This window comes from Netta rufina (genome assembly GCF_964035555.1).
Source record: "Netta rufina genome assembly, chromosome: 6".
Lineage (NCBI taxonomy): Eukaryota > Metazoa > Chordata > Aves > Anseriformes > Anatidae > Netta > Netta rufina.
In genome coordinates this window covers 21,548,452-21,566,431 of record NC_140129.1, presented here as the reverse complement: position 1 = coordinate 21,566,431, position 17,980 = coordinate 21,548,452, and the positions used below count along the sequence as shown (strand labels likewise).

The 17,980-nt window shown below is 34.2% G+C and overlaps 1 protein-coding gene across 8 annotated transcripts in view; it reads left to right on the top strand.

The window, feature by feature from the left end:
* Window positions 1-6,129: 6,129 nt before the first annotated feature.
* LOC311210771 (sodium channel protein type 2 subunit alpha) overlaps window positions 6,130-17,980 on the top strand; it is a gene marked incomplete at both ends in the record, with an annotated part of 55,078 nt that continues 43,227 nt past the window's right edge. For 7 of the 8 annotated variants that reach the window (XM_084288944.1, XM_084288948.1, XM_084288947.1 and 4 more), the window contains 6 exons: window positions 6,138-6,404; window positions 9,616-9,764; window positions 12,045-12,125; window positions 13,893-14,021; window positions 14,509-14,600; window positions 15,685-15,957. In XM_084288944.1, the coding sequence (XP_084145070.1) occupies window positions 6,138-6,404; window positions 9,616-9,764; window positions 12,045-12,125; window positions 13,893-14,021; window positions 14,509-14,600; window positions 15,685-15,957 (991 nt within the window). Of the gene's footprint in view, window positions 6,405-9,615; window positions 9,765-12,044; window positions 12,126-13,892; window positions 14,022-14,508; window positions 14,601-15,684; window positions 15,958-17,980 lie in introns of all 8 variants that reach the window. The other variant, XM_084288949.1, reaches the window with a different exon arrangement.

Genomic DNA, 17,980 nt, shown 5'->3' with positions numbered 1-17,980 from the left:
GAGAATGGACTAGAGAATGGTTATTTTTAATTTGGTTGGTTTAATTTCTTTGTGTTGGACTAGGGGAAAATAAAAATAGTTGGAAGGAGAAAGAGGTGAGTAAATTAAATCTTGGGGCAGATCTCTCCTATTCCACACCAATACTTCTTTAGGCACTATCTTCTCTTCCTCTGTGAAGAATCCTGTAAGACTTTTCCTGCTTGTGATGGGACCTTTGCCCTGTACCCCACTGACTTTTAGCAAACTTTCTCGACCAAAAGTGACTGCAGTCAAAACCCATTTCTTTTCTGTTTGTGTAGCACGTAAGCAATAAGCTTTTGCTTCCTTGAGGCAAAGGAATAATGCTTTGATGTTTTCTTGTTAGTTATGTTTTTATTGCTGCAGTCTGAATTTTCTCCAGAAGGCCCCCATCAATTAGAAGAGTAGTACCCAAGTTGGATATGGTGTTCCGACTAGACTTTGCAATGCTCAGAAGAGTAGAAGATCATTTCACAAGTTTATAAATCAAGTACTTTTTTTTTTTTTTCAAGACACGTTTTTCAGTCATACTTAGTTTCTGATACAGTGAGTACTCCATCTATTTTTCTGCAGAACTATTCCATATATTTTTCTGCAGAACTATTGATAAGTTTTTCTACCTTGCCCTGTAATTTTCCAGTGATTATTCTTGCTTAAATATAAAACTTAACAGCTCTTGAATTGCGTAATTTTTTGAGACCTATTTATTCTTTGTCAGGACTTGTAGTCCTCCCAGTTCCACATAATCTGCAAAGCTGGCAAACAAGTAATTCAGTAGTTACAGTAAATATTTTAACTAGCATGTAGGGAAGAGGCGACAAGAATTTCTTTAGATTCAATGTATGGGACTAAATGTGTATTATTTAGAAGACAGAGCTCTCTTCCCAATTTCGCTCCTCTTCTCCTTCCCTTTGCTCTTTAAAAACAAAAATTACTATTTTATTTTAGAGCATAAACTTTTTTTTATTATTATTTTTAAGTTTAATTTTCTTAGAGTAGTATTTTGAAAGCTACATCAAATTCCAAAGTAACCTACACTTTGGTCATAGTTGCTAATTACCATTATATTTTGGGGACAAATTTTATTTGAAATTTGTATTAATTGTTTCAGCAATGAAAGTAGAAATACGCCAACGTAATTTACTCCAGTCACAAATTTAGGAAGCATTGTCAAAGAAAGAGCAAGCTATTCTGCAGAAAAGACTAGATGAGCTTGATTACTAGCATTACTGGAAGGAGATGAAATTCAGAACTATAAATGAAAAGGCATGCACTTAGGGACAATTCTGTTAGAGTGCAGGAACACAGCTGGGAATAACTGAGAGTGAAAGGATCACAGAACCACAGAGTGATGGCAAGTTGCCACTTGTACATTTTAATGCTCAACCTTAATATTTAACACACGGTTTAATTTTTACAGAGTTTTGAGAAGAAGCACTTTTTTCTATTTTCTTTAAAATAAATAAATAAATAAATTATTTTATTAATCAGGGTTATCTATAGGTTAAGGGCTCCTAGACATCCTGGAAATGACTCAGAAGTTTCTCAGCTCTGTCCAGTCAAAAAGTCATTCATTGTCATGTAGAATTTCTTTACATGTGACAGAGAACACTTCTTTGTTGTCGACTGAAGGAAGACACAGACACTCAATATGAGTGAACAGTGAACTTCAACTTTAATGGATAGCTCAGTCGCCTTTTATCTAGTTCGAACATAATCAACTCATACATATTGCAAAAACTAAGCTCAGGATTGGCTAACATTTCCCGCTCTTTTCAGGTAGTTCCTCCTTCTTTTAGCCACCGTCCCGCCTTAGGGACTTTCCCCATCGCTCAAGGGCATCGTGTCCTTGAGCCTGATTGGCTCTCAGCCAGCTGCGTACGTGCCAGACTCATGTGAGTTGAGTACGGTACTTCCCTAGCCCATTGCCTCCTAACTGCCCAACATCCACATGTCCTATTTCACTTAACCATTCCTCCACGCTTCTTCCACTCTGCCTTTTATATGGACCATGAGTGCTTCTTCACTGTATGAATAGAAAATAGGACAAAGTCCATGTCACGCTTTCAGACATGCCATAATAGTGGGAACGTGGATGCCACTGGTGATCGAACTAGTCATAAAGTTTATCCATGGCTGTGGGTAGGAAAGTAGACAACACTCGAATGTCAACTATTATCAGAATTCATATTATTCCATATTTATATTTTAGGTAGTTTTTGATGTGAACAATAATTTTCAAATGTAAATTACATTTGATTGTTTTTTGATTGATACTGATCGATTTAATCATAATCTCTTCCTATCTCTGTTAATTTTATCTATCACATTTAATATAGCTATGTAGCATCCACTTAATACTTTTTAACAATTGTTACTAGTTTCTCTGCCTGTACTACTGTGGTCTCCTCTTTAGGCATATATATATTTCTCTTTTAGATTGCAAAGACTATGTTGCATTTCCCTCCCATCTGTGTCTCTAAAGTGCTTGTTCTTTTCACCTTACAGTCTAGCAAGATCACAGACCCAAGTATCTAAGGCTAGTGTCCCACTGGCTGTTTTCTTTTCGTCTTTACTGTTCACTGTTTATCCTAGTTCAGTGCCTGTAGGTTGTATAGCATAGGTGGAAATCAAATTGAGGTCTCAGGTAATTACTGACCCATATCATAAGTAATAAATGATCAGACTAATCATACAGTTTAATGTAGTATAACAGTAGTGGCAGAGGGAAGCCCCTTTTCCATATTGTGTGGATTACCCAAGCTTGTTGGGTACGTGCCTTATTTTATCTTTCATAAGCAGCTGCATAAACACATACACACATCTGCATTTATTAATAATCAACATCCTTTTGTAGTCAGAAGCTGCTTTACCCCTTCTGTGAATTTTGTGCTGTCTCATAATCCTCTTATTTTGAGGCTGCAGAGCAGCTCCAAGTAAACCACAGTCCTAAACAGAGGCAGCCAGAAGTTGTCATCCAAAGCTTTTTAACCAAAAAAACATGATCACATAGAACTGTTTGCAAAATTTTTATGGATTTCATTCAATCATTTGTAAAAGTAGAAAGCCACATGAAAAGACTTTTCATTCTAACACTGCTTTTACTATAATCTTAAAATATTCTGTAGTGTTTAAATGATTTAGAACCAATTCACTACTTCTGATGTGATTAAATTATATTTGCTGTGACACACTTGTTCTTAATTGCCTAAAAGTTTTGAAAACTCTCTTTTGATCCAATCAAACTGTTCTTTCTCTTGCCACAATTGCCAAAGAACCAAATTATCAGTATTTGTCCTTTTTTTCACTGTCCTTTTTTAAATGCCACAGAAGTGGCTTTTCTTCTGCTTTTGTATTCTTGGCTTCTCCAACCTTTCTCACTTTATAGTGACCCTTTACTTTTTATTACTTTCCACAGCTTCTTTAATCCCTTTCTCAGCTCAAGGAAAGGAGATGGCAGAGGGACCAAAATAAATGACTACCTGAAGGTCTGAATCTCTAGGTACAGAAATGTGTTGCTTGAAAAGTTTGAAGATATTAGGGTATGTGTGAGAGTAGGAGGGAAGGACGGAATATTTCTGGTCATGAAAGAGAGGGGATAAAATAGTGATATCAATGCAGCGGGAGAAAGAATGAAAATCAGTAAGCATAGAAAATACAGATTAAGCAGGAGAGAGAAAAGAAGTAAGATGACATTTAGGTTGTGTGTAGCCCAAAGCTGATTGACTTGCCACATGGGAAGGGCTTGTAGTGCTCCTGCTGGTCTTGTCTTGTGCCCTACTGATAGTGGGTGATTACTGTACAGCAATTCTCTACTGCAGTGAACTTTACAAACTGCCACCCTTCCTCTGCGTTGCTGGGTTTCCTAGATTTAGAAATAATATACATCAAATGTTCTATGTATGTATATTAGAAAACAGAGACAAGCTTTGGTTGAAAATAAACCAGACTGCTGGGAGGCTCAGCAACTGCTTTGGTTGTATACTTGTCTGTGCAACCACCATTTTTCTATTTCTCTTACTTTGCTATCCCTCCTACTTTCTTTTCTGTGTCACCTTCCAGTTTTAACAGCTATGGTCTCAACAGCAGTAGCTGCTATATATTCAAAAGAATTTTTGAGAATACAGAGACCTGGCTGGTTATATAAAATTGTATATTTTAGTCCCAGAATCTCAGCTTAAGCAAGTGTTCGAGCATGCAAAAATTCTTTACCATTTCTGACAGAAATTTATGGATATATATCAGTACCATCTAGTGGCAATAACAGTTACAACACCTAGTAGTCTCTCACAGGAAATGCCAGAGTTGACTTCAATAACCAGGATCCTTCAGCAGGAAGTTAGGTGTGGTCTGTAGAAGGAGAATTTAAAAAAAAAAAAAAAAAAAAAAAAAAAGAAAAGAAAAAGAAAAAAAAAAAGGAAAAAAAAAAAAAAGAAGAAGAAGGAAAAGACATGATGGAATTTTAGCTGCAGTCTTCCCTGGTGCCATTCCAAACCTACATAAGTGCAAGATTCTACACTGGTAATCAATTTTTAATTGCTTTCTGCAGTATTAAGACAAGATTATGCTTTTTTTTTTCCTGTAATTGACTATAAAATCTGACAGGATTCTGCAGTAGGACCACTTGCATTTTCCTAATTAACCCTTCTGCTGCTACTGGTCTGTGCATGTGTTCCAGCAGCAGCTTGCTACAGACCGTCCATGACAGATTGCACCAGGTGCATTTGCCCGCAGTGGAAGAGGATGTTTGCAGGGAGACCTACAGGAGTTGGGATGTGTGGGGATGTCTATGTAGGTGTAAATGGCTATATGCATATGGATGAAAAGGAGGAGAAAGTATCATGCCGCAGTTTATTTAGCAGGCTTCCAAAATAGGAATTTGTTGCAGCTGTGCTGGAGTATGTATATTTAGTGAGACAGTAAAATAGGATCATACTGATTGTATTCTAACTATTGTATCATTTTAATTTGATAATTGTTTCTTGGGTTTATTTACTTACACAGAAGTTATTTTTTACTGCATTTGCTGTATTTTTAATGTGCTTACTCAGGATAAGGACTCTCAAGAAAAATGCATGGCAGAGATCGTGTTTATGATTTCATATTAAAGTATTTGCATTAAAAATATTTTCTGTTTGTTCTTTTTAACCAAACTGTTTGGAGACATCAAGAAAAAATAGTTCTGCTCTTTTCACTGAAAATTGTTTAAAATATATATTATATATAATATATAAATATATATATAAAATATAATTTATATGGTATCGATACTAAAAGGTCAACAAGTGCATTATCTAATGATTAAATATAATTTTTGTTTAATTCAGCAATTCTTCCAGTGCACAGTGTGTTGCCAGGCAGGGGATCTGAATACAGGTGCTTATGCCTGATCCCTTGTTTCCTGAGCTGGCAGCTCTGCAAAGGCAGCATATTTGTACCTGAGCAGAAGGAGCATCTCACATTGCTTTCAAGTGATCCTTCTGGCTTTATGTGGCAGTAGTGGATTCTGAGAGCAATTACTGGTCCATCTTGCTGTAGGGATGGTTGGTTGAAGTTACAGCTTTCAGGATAATTAAAAGGTGTACTGACTGGAGTTTCACTCCTCAAAACTGAACCATAAACAATTCTGAACTGCTGTTGCCTCACACTGAATGTGCTGGAAAGTATCTCCTACTTTATTCAATGGATTGATCATAGGATTACCCTTGAAAAAAGCAAGATGATGTTGTTGTGTTATATGTGTGTTATATGTGACATTTTTATACAATCTTTTTTTTTTTTTTTTTTGACAATCTACCTTCACAAGGACTAAGAATTTTTTAAATTAAATGTCACAAGAATTGATGCTTTTACCTCCAAGAGGTTAGCCACAAAAGAAAATATTTTGTCTAGAAAAAAAAAAAAAAATTCACAACAATCTCCTCTTGGGTGATAATTACTGTCTTTAATAAAGATGTCCCACAGAAAATTCTATGAAGGTATATTCCTTTACGTTGTCTATGGCTATTTGTGTTGCTCTAAAATGTTTTTTTTCTTTTCTTTTTTTTTTTTTTAAATATATATTTAGCACTTTTTTATGAGAGAGGCTAAGCAGTAATTAAGAGGTGCAGGATGAAAAGATGGCACAATCAGTGCTGGTACCACCAGGACCTGACAGCTTCCGCTATTTCACAAGAGAATCACTTGCAGCGATTGAACAGCGTATCAATGAAGAAAAAGCTAAGAAATCCAAACAAGAACGCAAAGATGATGATGAAGAAGATGGCCCAAAGCCAAACAGTGACTTGGAAGCAGGAAAAACACTGCCATTTATTTATGGTGACATACCTCCAGGAATGGTGTCCGAGCCCTTGGAAGACATGGACCCATATTATATCAATAAAAAAGTGAGTGTGTTGTATATGTCTATGAAACCTTAAGAAGATGAAAATAGAGCATATTCTCTCGCAGTCTCTTTGGCTTTACACTGTTTTGGATCCAGTCTTTATTTAAAATTACATTCCCCTGACAGCTGATTTAATTGGCAGAAATCTCAGTTGTAAGAACAGAAGTTAGTAATGCAAGTTTGTGGAACCTAGTCTGCAGGTAGCGATGCATTTATGTTTATTTTGATGTACTTGGCATGTTACTAAAATATGTAGCTTTCATTGTTTCATATGCAGGAAAAATCTTGAAAAAGTAGCACAAGGGATATCTTTAGAATGCTATTATTTCATTAATTGTTCTGTTTTGGAAGTGAGAGGAGCAGATCTTCATCCTGAAACCCATCTGAAAGGTAGCTAGACACATGACTAGCTTTCATCACTATCACACAGAAAGCCTAGACTGCTTTCTCTTGCTCGTAAGGATAGGGAAGTATGCAAAGGTAATTTCTCAGGATATGCTGAAGATCTTCCTCTTTCCTCTTCATTCACTCTATAGAGGAATCATACATCCAACTTACATACTCCGTGTTAAAAGTTTTTCACATCCAGGTTCGTATTGCTCTGATTGTTATTAAAGAGGAGGTGGCAAAAAAGAGAGGCAAATAATGAGAATGTAGAAATTCCTCTTGGAGTTTCTGCAGAACTAATTTAAAAAATATTTTATAGACTTTTATTTTTTAATAAGAACATGTATTCTCTCTCTCTCTCTCTTTAAAAAAAAAAACAAAACACCAACAACAAAAAAAAACTATAACAACTGTGGGGCCAAACGAAGTAGTGCTAAGCTTTAGACTTTTGGCTGGATGGAATTAGGTTTCCTCCAGAACTCCATTCCTTTAGGATTTGGCATCATATGTATTGCATCAGCATTATTTTACCAGAGAAGAAGACATGACTGATGAATTTTGTCTCCCTCATTTTTTCTTGTTCTTTCTTTTGTTTTTCTTGTGGAATTTATCAAGTGAGTGAAAACAAGTGAATTAAAAACAAACAAACAAAAAAACATGAAAGCAAAAAATGACTGAAGAAAATGGAAGAAAACCCTCAAGAAATGTTAGGAGTCAAACTTGAACTAATTAAAAAAAAAAAAAAAAAAGATATTTCCTGCAGGAATTAGGGATTTACCTTATCACTAGTATGGACCTTAGAGACAACCTAAACAGAGACAACAGCTTTAAAAACTAAGCTCTACCTTAAATTTTCATTGCAGAATTTCCAAATCTCAATTCATTCTATGGAGAATTGTGACTTCAATTTTCAATTTACATTTTAAGTTAAATACTGTGTTCTGCTCCCTTTACTCAAGTGGTTAATGCTGTTGAAGTCAGGAAGTACAGCAAATGAGATTTGGGTCAAAGTTCTGGTTTCTTTCCTTCCTTCCTTTCCAGTTCTGCAGTAATAAAAATCTAAAAAAAAAAATAAAAAAAATGGTGCTGGAAATCCTTAAATTAACACATGTATTATCATGGTTTGGAAACCAGAAAAGTAATTCTGCAATTTATTGTGAAAATGAAGTATATACCTTCTGAGTTGCTTGCTCTAGAGTGAGAGACATAAGTAGCAATTGCCTTGATTTTTTCCAAAAGCATTGTGGTTTCTAGCTTGAGATGTAAGATTTCAAACTACACACATTGCAATCATATTTCTCCTGATATTTTTCTTAGTGTTCTTTGTATCTTTTTGAACATCCTTGTTTGTGTATTTAGGTCAGGTTCCATTTTAATTTTTCAATATGTCTTGGTAGGCCAGCAGTGCAGAAATGATGCTTCAACAGATGTTTTGTCAGAATAAAGGGAACAGAAGACATGTGAGAAACTCTGATTTTCGGGTAGAGTTTCTTGAAAGGAATATTAATGGAGTTGAAAAGCAATGATAAAAAAACATAGCACATTAGAGACTAATTCTTTCTCCTCTACAATTAAGTACCAAAGTATGGCTTGAGAATCAGCATGTATCTGAGAATGGAAATGTGTTCAGTTTGGAAGAGCTAAAGTTTATGATTTCAAGCAGGGGGAGGCCTCATGTTTCCAGGATTTCAGCTGCTGTATTTGGCACACCAGCTTAGAAGGCAGAGCATAATCTTTGCAAATGCTGCCCTCTGATTCCAGCTGTGGTAGATCATGGTTCCTGGCAGTGCTCCAGATTTGCATGGTTTATGTTCCCTTTGGGCTTTTTAGGGCTGCCACAATGCTAACTAGATCCTCTTACCTTCAGTGAACATGAACTTTCACCCATGTTTGGAAAGAAGAGATAATAGAAATAGGAATTTATCCAAATGCATGGTAATCTAAATAATAATAATTAAAAACAAACAAACAAACAAACAGACAACATACTGCATATTAAATAAAGGCTTTATCCTTCTTTATTTCCCAGGTTTTAAGGAAAAAAATACTACATTTATAAAAGCTTTTTTAGTGTTGGCAGTATGCATGAGTTATTGGTGAAACCATGGAGAGACAGTGAAAATACATGGATTATTGAATTCTATATTAGGTAAAAGTAAAGCATGGCATAAGAAAAATAGACAGAATTGCAGGTATGAAACTCTCAAAAGAGAAGCAATATGTTATTCTTTTCAGAGAGTACTGTGAAAACTATCCACTGCATTAATGTTATGTCCAAAAACTGCAATTTCCTTCTTTGCAATTTCTCCTTTGAAAATTATATCACTCCATGCACTATTGTCTTAGTACTTTCATGGTATGATAATTAATGCTGGTTATTTGGAATGTTGGCAATTAAATGGTTCCTTAAAGTTTTTGAAAGTTGTGTACATCCGTATTTTTGTTATAAGCTGTAGAAAGTATACCAATACATCAGATATTAGTACTTTTACCTACTACCTTTGCACCTTATGTACCTGTCTTTGTTTTCTAGCTAGCAATAGCAGGATTGCTTATGATTTGTAAATAAATGCTCAAAATGTGTTCATGCAAATCTATTGATAGTAATTTGAACGGAGTCTGCTATATGTGAACTGGACAAGGGGATTGTGATTCTGTGGCGGGTGGGGTGGGGTGGGGAGGTGCAAATAGAAGAAAAGTCTGACCAAATACATTTCATTTCAATGATGAAATGAAAATTATTCAGGGTTTGAACTTGTACATTGTTTGTTACTTGTTAGTATCTTTTAAATGTTATTTTACATTCTGTGTTTCTTTTTTTCCAGACCTTTATAGTATTGAATAAAGGGAAGGCAATATTCCGATTCAGTGCCACCTCTGCCCTATACATGTTAACTCCTTTCAATCCTCTTAGAAAAATAGCTATTAAGATTTTGGTACATTCATATCCTTTTCAAGTGGTTAGTCTAAAATTGTAGTCAATGAGATGTTACTTAGTTTTTAAATCATTCTCTGATGCATGTTCCAAGATCAACAGATCTATAGTGCCTTGTCCTTCTTCTCTGTACTATTTCTCCCTTTTTTTTTTTTTTTCTTTTCCCCTTTTTAGTGTTGTTTGTTTGTCATTGGTGGAAGCCAGATATCAGAAGCCAGATAACCAATCATCTTCCTTTACATTTTTTCCCGTGTCTTTCTTCTTCCCCCACCTATTTATTTTTTTCCTTCCCTCTTATTTTTCATGTAATCCTCACATCTTCTTTCATATTTTCCCATCTCACCACATTTTTTTCACAAATAACAGACATATTGCTCAAAATACTTTTAGTTCTTCACTGACGCTGTGTTAAAACCAAATCTTTTATCCCAGTTATGTGCTCACATGAATATTTAGTGAAAATAGTTTCATTATTCCTTTTCATTTTTGTATTCAGATCCCACTTGCAGAAGGCTAGTTTGATAGAACTGCTTAGGTTTCTTGTCTTACACATTCTAAGTCCCGTATGTATCCAGCCTGTCACATTTATTTCTTGATCATTATTACCTTATGAATTTGTAATTCTGTAGATACTGTAATTTCAGTCTTCGAGTAGGTCCTGATATTTCCACATTATAGGTAGAGATTTGCAAAGGTAAATGGTCGTCTCTCATTTTGTCTTTCTCAGTGTTTTGATGTATGACTACAATGGGCATCCCACTGGTCTGATCCCAAATACTGATACAAAGTCATTGAGGGCTTTGACTTCAAAAAGTTTTTTACTTAAGGAGCACATACAAATGTTTGCACACTTATATTTCAGAGGAGTCTACCATAACCACATTGAAAGCAGTTTTCTGTAGTGTTACATAGAGGTATCCTAAGATCATGTAGAATAAACTTTGGAAGGATTTTGTAATAATTTTAATATAATGGAAGTCTGATAATTATGATTACCTAATATGTGTTGGATGTTGTTATCAATGGCTAGCCTACAAATGACTTCAGAATCAGTCATAACACTGCATAGTCTGCTTTATATTTGCTTGCTAAAAGCGCCACTACAAATAACTATTTGAGAGTTATATGACATTCTGTAGCATGTAACAGAGCATTATTCAATTACATGGAGTAATGGAAGATCATGGAAGTAAGATGGTAGTAAACACATGTAGTGACCAAAGTCAGAATATTAAAAATCATTGTTTAACATTTTGGGAAGGTACATTCCAGTTATTTCTCACCTGATGAAAGAATAGTGAGGATTTTCAACCGTGAGAAGATACTTCTTCAAAAAGGGATTGCCTATCTACGTTATGCACTTGTGAAGTAGTCATAATACATTATTTATTATGTTTTAGAATACTGTCTTTTCTCTTCTGCTCCTTTCACTTATTAATTATACAGCAAGAAGCTACGTTCCAAGTAAAAGGTTTGAAATCTGTTTAATGAGATGAAAGACCTGGAGAATTGCTGGCTGTAATGTTGTTAGTTTGACACATCAGAAGGCAGAGGTATTTACTGTTGCTTGAAGGTTTTGTTTGGTTAATGTAGACATATAAAGGGATGTGTGAGGAGAATATTACAGTACTTCCCACACTATAATACTCAGATTCCTAGAGTGGAGCACCATGTCAACCTACATTTTAGTTAAATAAACTAAAGCTCTTAAAGTCGAGTTTTGCTCTCTCTTAATTTTAGGTAATGGTGCCATCGTGTGGACATTTTGTGTATCATTGTGCGGATTTCATTTCTGTGTTCCTATTTTCATTTCTAAGAATGTGTAAGTCCTGTGAGTGAAGGTTTGTAAATCCAGAGTCGTTCTGTCACAATCAGTTAAATTATTTGTGACTTGGAATTTTTCTAGAATTTGCATTGAAGCAAAAACAACAACAAAAAACATACATAGAGAAAACAGGTCAGCCTGTTTTGTCTACGTCATCCAACAAAATTAATTTTTTGTATTACTCCACTAGATTAGAAGCCACTACTTTAAATGTTCAAATTTTTGTTTCAAAAGAAAGAACTCATGTAAGTTAAGTGATTTTTTTGCGTATATATATGTCTAGCTTTCTTTTAATTTTTAGTGTGTGGTTGTTCTCTTTTAACTAAAAAGCAGTGACTATGGATAACATACTCATATTTCCTGAGCATCAGTATAGCAGTGGAGGGATAAATAGCTCCTGATACTGGATATCTGCCAGGCCATGGTGTTGTTTGATATTCTTTTAATAAGATTTTCTGGCTTACATTCCTTAACTCTTAACCTACGTTATTCAGCATGCTTATCATGTGCACTATTTTGACCAACTGTGTATTTATGACCATGAGTAACCCTCCAGACTGGACAAAGAATGTAGAGTAAGTTAAATGGATTTTCTTTGACATTTCTTTGAATTCAGTAATTTGAAATAAACTACTGTTTATCATGTTATATTAATAAGGATGACATTTACTGACAACAACTACTTTGTGGCATATGCTTTAAACAGCCATTCAGTTGCCAGTTTCTTCTGTGTAAATCAATATATTTTCTAACACTTCCCTCATTACAGATTGTTAAATTTCAATTCTCCATTTGCAACATTAGATGGGTAATATAAGAAGATGAAGCTAGTCTTATGACCATGCAAAAAAGTGGATGATAAATATTTTACACTGCATTCTGTGTTGCGTCTTTGCAAGAACCTGGGGAAATGCACCCTCCTATCTCTTGCAGCAGCCATTACAGATAAAGAGTCCACTGGATGGTGTGTTTAGCATTGTACATCTTTCATTTACCAAAGACAGACCAATAATGAAATGTTAGTATGAAAAATAAGCTATTACAAAAGTATTTAAGGCATTGGCTAATCCTCCCATAGTAAGTAACAGCTAGAAAAAGAAAAGTTCCAATATGGTATCAACACTTTGGTCCCCATATACAATTGGCTCAAAATTTTTTATGGTTCCAAGGCTGCAGTGTGAAACACTGCTCTTGATGGTGCTTCATTTTTGTAATAGCATTTTATGCTTCTGCTGCTTCTTCCCTCCTAACTGCTTTGGATGATAAGTACCAGTTTAATCCGTGGTAATCAACAGGGCTAATCATAGGGCTATTAAAGACAGTGTAGGCATTCTCATTTTGAGTTCAATATGAACTACATGCATTCAGGATGTCTGGCATTTTGTAAGTATTTATGAATAAAGATAGCTAGCTTGAATATTTCTTCATGTCATTATATTATGCCATTTATATATATAATGGAAGTCCTGTCATCGGTTGAGTAAAGTTGTGCAGGAAAAAAACATTTTTTATAGTGATTGAACTGAAGAAAGTTCATACTGGAAAATTGGTTTCAGGTTGAGTCAAGTCTGAAAAGCAGTTCAAACCTTTTAAATGGTTTAATTTGAAAAAGTCTGTTTTATCGTTTTTTCCATTAAAGATACAAATGAAAGTAAATTTCAAAATGACATCATTTGGAGATAGAAAATTTAAGTGGCTCAGAATGACAGAATTAAACATTTTAGCCTTTTATGTTTCAGCCACATTTTTTTTTTTAGTAGCTGAATTTTATTGAAATTGGTAAATATTTTTGGTTGTTCTTGCACAGGATTTTGCATCTGAAAACACTGGGTTTGTTTCAGTACTATGCCTGCCTTGCTGAAGGTGCAGTACTGGGTACAACTACTCTGTAACAAAGTCAATGAGTGATGCAGAGAGGTTAACAGGTTGTGAGATCATGGTACTGTCCAGTATTTCAGTATAAAAACAATATTGAAGAAATACACTTTTAGACTGGAAGCAACTTTTGAAATCACTATGTATTTACATGTATTTTCTTACAACATTGATTTAGATTGGACATAAACATGCACCAATGAAGTAACAGGGAATTTTACATCTGATTCATTGGTGTAGATTATAGAATCTGATCTTTGGCCTACGGATTGTGATGTAGTCTTACAATTGTAATTTGATTCCTACTTCTCCCTTAAGTAATAAATTGTGCAGATGTTTAAAGTTGGTTGTATTTTGCATTAAATTTTTAATGCCACTCAAACAGAAGAAGATAGGACTAAAGAGCATACTGTGTACAGAAAGCATAAATGTGTTTCTATAAACTCTGTCTTGCATATTTTTCTTAGATACACATTCACTGGAATTTATACCTTTGAATCACTTATTAAAATTCTTGCAAGGGGCTTCTGCTTAGAAGATTTTACATTTCTTCGAGACCCGTGGAATTGGCTAGATTTCACTGTCATTACATTTGCGTAAGTCTCCTTTTTTTAAAAAAAAAATATCTTTCTGATAGCATGAAATTAGTGACTAAAAATTGCCTCATATTTTGTCAGCCAGAACATTTGGAGCCTGGACTTCCTGCGGTTTCAATATGTTTCTTCTACCTCTTTTACACATTTTAGTATTTCTAACTGAGCATGTGCTGCAGAGGCCAGCATGGTGTGTCAGCCTGTTAGAATTGTGAATGCCATCAAGCCTGAACTGTTCATATCCTGTCTCCTTTCTGCATACCAGAATTAAAGGAATCATTCTGACTTCCTGCTAGAAGCTGACCAAATTAGGTTGCAAAAAACAAGTGAATGTGGTTTACTTTGACAAAATTTAATTTAATTTTATGGTCAGAAGGATATTTATAACGCAGGCAAAATACAGTGAACGCTGAAAAGGTCTTAATCAAAGACCCAAGCAAATAGAATAAAATCTGCCTCAATTCTGAGTAACTGTGATTTAATCCTACAGGTATGTAACAGAATTTGTAAACCTAGGCAATGTTTCAGCTCTTCGAACTTTCAGAGTATTGAGAGCTTTGAAAACTATTTCTGTAATCCCAGGTAAGATGTAGTTGGTGTAAGGTGTTAGGCCCCTCGTTTCTCCAATTGTTATTTGTGTGCTGTCATTGTGTTTGTGTGTGAACTCCCCTATTACAGATATGTGACAGAGTTTGTGGACCTGGGCAATGTCTCAGCGTTGAGAACATTCAGAGTTCTCCGAGCTTTGAAAACAATATCAGTCATTCCAGGTGAGAGCAAGGTTAAACACTGAGGCTGACTTTTGTTCTGCAGAGGCTGTACTCACGTTTTTAAAACATAAGCCTTGTTTGCTACACATTGTTAACAAAATAAAAAAGCAGGAATCAAGATACAATTTTATTTAGATTGATTTTTGCTTTTTTTATTAGCTGTGTTTTCTTTTCAAAAAATCAGCCTTTGAGTTTAACAAATTCTTGCATGAGATATTTGCAGTAAACAGCCTATGTGATTTGCATCTTATGACATCAAGCTTTCCTTTATATGTTTTAAATATAAATTAATTTTAAGCTTTCATATTGATGCAAATTTTATCATTTATTACAGGCACTTGATATATCAACTTTAACTCAGTTTCAAATGTCATATATAAAAAATTAATCTCTAAAGGATAGCATGGGCCATGCATGGGGAATTGTTTTAAAGATGTCTTTCTTCTCCAAACCATCATCCCTCTCATATCGTAAGAACATTATTATTAGGTTACCTTTAAAATAAGAATTTATTATGTCTTTGTAATAGGTTTATAAATGCAGAATAATTTTTGAAAAGTTCATATAAGAAAGGTTTGGGCAAGAAGCATCAGCAAAAGCAAACAGTACTTTCCTATGTAAGGTTGAGATATAGCATGAGTAATAAAATCACTTGTTTTGGCATAAACAATGTGTTTGGTAATAGCTACTTTTTATTTCTGTACACTCTAGAATAAGCATAAATTTACAGCTTTTCACTCATCTTCACAAGTAACCAGTCTTCTCATGGGTATTATTGTATCACAAACATTAGACTCATTTAGTTGTCATTCTGCATGAAATCTAGAAAAAAATCACATGATTTTTTGTGTGTTTAGTATGTTTAACATCATCATAAAAATCTTTTCTCTTTGCAGGCTTGAAGACTATCGTGGGAGCCCTAATTCAGTCTGTGAAGAAGCTCTCAGATGTTATGATCCTGACTGTGTTTTGTCTGAGTGTATTTGCACTAATAGGGCTGCAGCTGTTCATGGGCAACTTGAGGAATAAATGCCTGCAGTGGCCTCCGGACAATTCTACTTTTGAAACAACTGTTATTTCCTACTTTAATAGCTCTATAGGTGAAAATGGCACATTTATTAATACAACAATGACAACATTTAACTGGGATGAGTACATCGAAGATAGAAGTAAGAATGATACCATTTACTGTATTATTTTTTCTGAAACTTTTTAAAAGTTACAAAAGCATATCAGTATCTTTTCACTGCAATTAAAATGTTGATTCCTAGTCAAGAAACATAAAAGCACTTACAGTTTTTGCAGATTATAGTTTTAATTTTCATTTAAAAAATAAACACTTTGTGTTGTAAATAAAGCAACAGTCAAAATGTAGTTTAATATATTCATGATATTGTACTGGGTACCAACAAAACTTTTTTTTTGTTGTTTTTAACCTTCTACTGTGTAGGACTTTAGAGTAAATCCAAGTGGTGTGTAGGACTTTTAGAGTAAACCCACATTGGAGCACAATGCAGAAATATCCTCCTGAAATAGTGTAACAGTTCTAATATGGGATCTGAAATCTGTATAGCTAGATATAATAGCAAGATAATGCCCCAAATCATAAATCCACATTTGGACATCAGTTATCTCACTAATCCTACCGCAGCATGTAAATGAAGCTGCACTGTTTGTTCTGGAACTTGGTTGAGAACGTCTCTGCACCATACTCCCTTGCACAGCACAAACATGTCTTTATGAGTATACTGGTCCTATGCATCTAAACATAGCAAAATAAAAACCACATTACATGTTATGTATCTTTTCATTTGTTTCTAATCTGTTGAAAATCAAGAAACTAGTATTTTTTTTCTCTGTTGTACCACATAATACAGTGTTTTCACCTGAGAATTAAGGTAGTTTAGTTAATGTCACTGTGTTAACAGTGACATCTATAATATATCTGCTCTGTTAACAGGAAAGTCTTAAAACTCAGAACAGCTCTGAAAGTATCCCTAGTGCATTGCTATTCTGTCTTTCATAATGGAAAATAGCTTCAGTCTCTCCTATTTATATATAGTTAATGTATTTAGAGTTTTAACTTTGTAATTAGGCACAATCTTTTTTTTTAATTTTATATAAAAAAAATATTTTTTTTTTTTTTTAATTTTTATAAAGTCTTCATAAATGTTGTAACTGATGAATACATCACTGAAAGTTAGGATCCCTCATTTTAACAGCTAAATGATTTTGGATCCAAGTCTGGTTGCTTTATATACTTTTTAATATACTTATGCTTATACTTCTTAATAGACTTTTTAATATACTTATACTTTAATATATTTATGTATGCTTTTTAATATACTTATCATTTCAGCATGCTAGTAGTCTCATAAAAATGCAGGCTTTGAGAAGATTTTGGATGATAACCTGTTCTTAAAAACCTCCGAAAAATAAATTCTATTGCTATTCTAATCTATTCAATTCTATTCTATCTCATTCAATTTCTTTCCATTCCATTCCCTCTTGAGCTGCTTCTAGTACTACATCACACAAATAGAAAGTTTTTCTGACCTAAGTTTTCTGAATTTCAAATACTACTTCTTCTGTGATCTTAAGAATAAGATAATAATAGTCTACTTTATATTAATCTTTACAACATTTTAAAACTGTAATCTTTTCTCTGGTGTTTTCTAAACTAAGCAAACCTATTTTCTCTGTTTCATGTTCTCTGTATCTCTTTGACAATCTTTGCTTTTCTGGACTGTTTCCAATTAGTCTGTTTTATTATGGTTTTCATTTGTTTGTTTTAAGTAAGGTGCTCAAATCTGGTACTTACTCCTCTAGTAAAGGTACAACGTAGTGAGAAGTAATTAGCTCATGCCACAGATCTGACATTCCTATTAATACATCTCAAAATTACACCATTTTTGTAATGTGATGTATTGTTGATTCACAGTCAACTTGTGGTTCATGACAGTCACTGCATCTTTTTGTACAGCAACGGCTGTGGCCAGGTCCTGTCTGTTTTGCATGTATGTATTCCATTTTGTCTTGTCAACTGTAGTGTTCTCCACTTGTCTCTGTTGAAATAAATCCAACTGCTTTTAGACCAGCTTGTTAGTTTGCAAAAGTCATTCTAAATTTCAGTCATCTCCTCTCCTAGCTTTATGTCTTCAACATATTTGATGCTTTTTTTTTTTTTTTTTT